At 52.9% G+C, this 4427-nt stretch overlaps 1 protein-coding gene across 1 annotated transcript; it reads right to left on the bottom strand.

Annotated features, from left to right (window-relative positions):
• Positions 1-3766: 3766 nt before the first annotated feature.
• On the bottom strand, positions 3767-4041 carry LOC109386798 (small integral membrane protein 2). The gene is given in 2 exon segments (XM_019650301.1): positions 3767-3876; positions 3879-4041. Coding segments are annotated over 2 exon segments (273 nt in total).
• Between the last annotated feature and the right edge of the window lie 386 nt (positions 4042-4427).

The raw sequence follows: 4427 nt of genomic DNA on the forward strand, positions 1-4427 counted from the left end.
AAATGTAGGCTTTCAACCTGGCATCATTCTGCAAGACACTGAGCTCGGTTCTCTGTTTCTTACCCCTGCTGCCCTGATGCAGCGCCCTCCTGGACACAGAGGAGAAGAGATTCTTCCTACCCAAAGAACTCCGTCATCATTCCTCCCAGAGCCGCCGTCTGCCTGGCCAATGGCCGCAAAGGAGCGGTGCCCAGAAAGGACACACTTGCCACTCTCGGCAGGAAACTGGCTGTGCTGCAAGCCCACTGCACCCCAGGCACCCCTGGAGGCAGGAGCTGGGCGCTGTCTTGGTTTTGTTTCCTGGGATAGGAATCTCGTTGACACAGTTTATTGAGGAGACGATCCCAGGAGACAAAGTGAGGTTTTTGGGGAAGCAAGACAGAAGAGAGGAAAGCCAAGAAAGGGACGTTAATGTGAAGGCTGCTGCTGAGAGCGCTGGGTTCACATCCACTGGGGTCCCTCTAAAGATCTCAACAGAACACACTTCAGTTGTCCTATCGATGGGCAAAGAGCCTGAGGCCTTTTTCCCCAGGTCCATCGCTCATTGGTTAAGGGTTGCTCGAGGTACCATTAACTCCAGGGCTTGTCAAGGGCTCAGCAAATTCCTGCAGCAGAAAAAGCCCTCAGGCCGAGATGCAGAAGCTTGAGGTAAGAAGCCACAGTGTGTCTGGAAGTTGCAGATGATGTCCAAGGGGACCTGCTCCATCTGTCTCCAACAGCCATCATGGCAAATGGCAATAGTGACCCCGGCCAGGCATGCACACATGTGCACACACATGCGTGTAGCTGCACACACATGCATGTAGCTCCCTCCCTCTCATTTGTGCTCCCTTCACTGTAGCCTCATAAACAGCAAGCCTGCAAGTGGCCTCAGCCCCGCCGAGCCACGCAGCCTGGCTTTGCCATCCAAGCAAGTAGGAACAGCACTCACAGCCTCCCGGACCTCAGCCCCTCCAGCGCAAATCCACACCGGCGACCGACTCCTGCCCGGCTGCGAGGAGGAGGACTTGCCTTTGCTGTTTGACACAAGCCCTGCTGAGGTGCAGCATGGGTAATGAAAAACGCCAGAGCACATGTCAGGAATCTGGGGTTTCTGGTCTCAAGTCCACCAGTAATTTACTTAATTGATGGCAAGGAAGTTAACTAAACTTTCTGGAACTAGGTTCCCCCATCGGTGAAATGAGGGTAATAGTACCTGCCCTATGTACCTCCAAGAGTTGTAGTGAGGCTGCTGGGAGCTGATTCACGAGCCTGGAAGCACCTTCACATATAAGGGATGCTCACTGCGCAGCTTGGGCCTGTCACACTGGTCAGGGCCTTGCTGGCTGACCTCCCAAAGCCCCCTTTCCCTTGCCCCCAAGTGTAGCGTTCTATCTGTGAGTGCTGACTGTCCTCTGGTCTAGAAGAAACGAGGCTGTCATTTGCAATAAGTCCAGGCAGACCAAGTCTAGGACCAGGTCACTCCCAGGGGACACACAGAATTTCCTGTGGCAACAGGCAAGCAGGCCTGCTTACTGCCTGCAGGGTGCCCAGTCCCTCTATGTTTTCATTTAGCTCTCTGACAAATAGCAAATTTCTGAATCACTATACAAAGTGGTGGATGGGGCAACACAACTCCCCCAACACATGAGTAGCACAGTGACAACTCCAGCTACCACGCTTACCATGGGTCATCAAGGCCTCCGTGGTGTCAACAGAGAAGCAAGTGTCAGTTGGACCCTACCCCTCCAGCTATACCCAGGAATGCGCATTTGTCACTCAGAGAGGACTACCCTAAAGGGTAAACTGATCCCTAGGGCTGGAAACACGAACAGTTCTGGAAAAGAATGCAAGGTTTATCGCTCAATCAGATACTGGTGATGATGCTCAAATCTTAAAAAACGGCAACAATACCCGCTGTAATATTCAGTGTGGACCCAGCCAAGGTCCTTGGGGCGTAATGGTGGAGGGAGGGGTTGCTGAACCTGTATGCCCAGGCTTGGAGAGAAAAGCTCTTATCATCATCATCCAGTTGCAAACAATGAAAGCAAAGCGACTGCGATAGAAGCGTGTTGGTGGGGGAGAGGCTGGGAGGAGGCGCTCAGCAGTTCCCAGAATAAATCCCCATGTAAACCCAAAGAATGGGAGCGGAGAGGAGCCACTGCTCCTTCTTTCTTTTAAGCCAAATAATATTCTCCTGCCGGAACAGAGTTGTTCTTGGCACTGGGAAGTAGATGAGGAGGGAATGAAAACACGACGCCGGAGAAAGGAATCCATAGGAAATCTGAAGGCAGGGACATGGTGAGAAATAACAAAGAGATGCGTTGGTGGCAGGAACAGAGATTAACTGTGCCCGAGGAGATGGAGTGTGGGCTCTTAGGATAGGGGATCAGCCACCGCAAGCGCTCGGCAGTGCGACTGGGTCAGCCGAGGGCAGAGACGCCTGCGTCCTTCGCCTCCACTCTGAGGGCGCCCGGAAATTCCTGCCCGGCCACGGCTGCTCCGGGTCAGGCTTCTGGAAGCTGAGGCCACAGCGCCTGCTGCCTCCTTGCACCAGTTCTGGAAGGACGCCCCAGGACCACACCAGCGAAGGACCCATCTAGTGATGCAAAAGATCAACACAGAAAGTTGTGAAACCTGGCAGAGAACAGGAGCCTCTTCCCGCCACCTTGACAAGTGGCAGAATTTGGAAGAATTTCTTCTCTGGCGAAGGGAAGTCGACGAGTGGGCACAAGCACGCGGCCATAGCTCTTCGTGCTCTAACTCTAGATGGCAGGCAGAAATGCCCGGCGCCTTTCCACTCTGTTCACATCGAATCCCCCAGTGCCCGTGCGCAAGCTCCTCCAGTCAACAGCATTTGGGTCAAGATAAGGGTCTCTGCTGTGGCAAGAACAAGTCCATCACAAACGCTACACGTTCCAGCTGAAGGCATCGATCAAGGTGTCTACGCGAGGCACCAGGCAGAAGCAGCTGCCCTGGCCCAACCCTGAAATCCTTGACTCAGAGAACACGCATCTGTACTGATACCCACTGTTTACGCAAGCATCTTGCTCCCAGTGACTGGAGGCGGTTTACGAGCTGCCGGCGCCTTCCTCTTCGTGTCACTTGGAGGAAGAACAAGAAGTAGGGAAAGAGGAAGGGTAGACATAATCGTCTGCATTCGCTATGAGGACACTGAGGCTCGAAGAAGCCCTAAAGTGAAATGCGTAGATACTTGTGAGTCACACACTGCCCAAGGGAGAGCCAACCTGAGCCATTCTGAATCCTAAGTGGACTATTTCCTTGCCCAACAATTTCATGCAGCTGTTCTGACACAGCCTCAAAACTGGAGAGTCAGAATGCAAACTCACTGTTTATCTGTTTAATGACCAAGTTCCCTCCCCTCCTTGCGGCACTCTTGCAATTTGATTGACACTTTTACTGACTTCAGAGGCCTCTCGACCCTCCTCTAGTCTGTACCTGTTCCCAGTTTTCCCAGTCACCTCATTCCTGACATTTAGCCCTTTCTAGGCCATTACGTGATCCTGCTCTTTCTCCCATTTTAAATCTCTACCATACCTTTCCCTCACCTGTCTCCGATCCATACACCTTGGTGCCCAGAGGTAGGATTGGCAATAGAGGGAAGATCAGGGCTGGGTGAAGCTCAAAGGTGGAGCATAAGATGCCCATCTTGCTCTTCACTTATTTTGTAAAAGCTGAACATTTATTGGCTGAATTTTTAGGCCAAGTCAAAGTAGCTGCAATAGAGTGTCTCTATTAAAACAGCTGCATCTGAAGAACTGACAGCCTAGACGTCACCTGCCTCTGGCACCTGACTGTGGTCCTCTTTTGTGTAACCCTGCCTTCTGTTCTGCTGTGTTCCAGTGGGTGGTTAATCAGAAGAGGAGCTGGCACCCAGCCACTTTCTATCTTGTTGTTCCAAGTGAGGACTATGTAGGTGTCACAGATGAGACTGGCCCAGAAGCCAAACAGGGTGCCGATGGCACAGCCATGTGTTTCCACAACCCCGCAAGGCAGCCGGGCTGGCACCAGTCTGCTCCCCAACCTACTGCCCGCCCCCATCCACCCACAAACTCTTGTTGGGTCAGAAATGCAATTCACGGATGGTGCCAGACAGCCAGATGATGCTGGAAAAAAGGAAAGAAAAAGCAAAAGCAGATTTCTAAATTAAGCACAAGTCTTGTTTATAAAAATAAATAGCCACAGCCTAGCAACGAGCTCGGCTTCCCTCCGTGATGCAACCTCTGTGGGAGCCTGGGTGACACGGCCTGCAGAGGGACCACGCCCGGCCCCTCCCCCAATGCACTACTCACTGGAGATGCTGACTCCAGCACCTCCAGGGCCCGCTCTTCACCCAAGGCCTACGCAGGGCAGGACTCCAAAGCAGCAGAGCGGAGCCAGAGCTTCCCAAGCGTAACAAGGTCCTGAACACGGCCAGGCTCCTGGCA

This window comes from Hipposideros armiger, unplaced genomic scaffold (genome assembly GCF_001890085.2).
Source record: "Hipposideros armiger isolate ML-2016 unplaced genomic scaffold, ASM189008v1 scaffold_139, whole genome shotgun sequence".
NCBI classification, from domain to species: domain Eukaryota; kingdom Metazoa; phylum Chordata; class Mammalia; order Chiroptera; family Hipposideridae; genus Hipposideros; species Hipposideros armiger.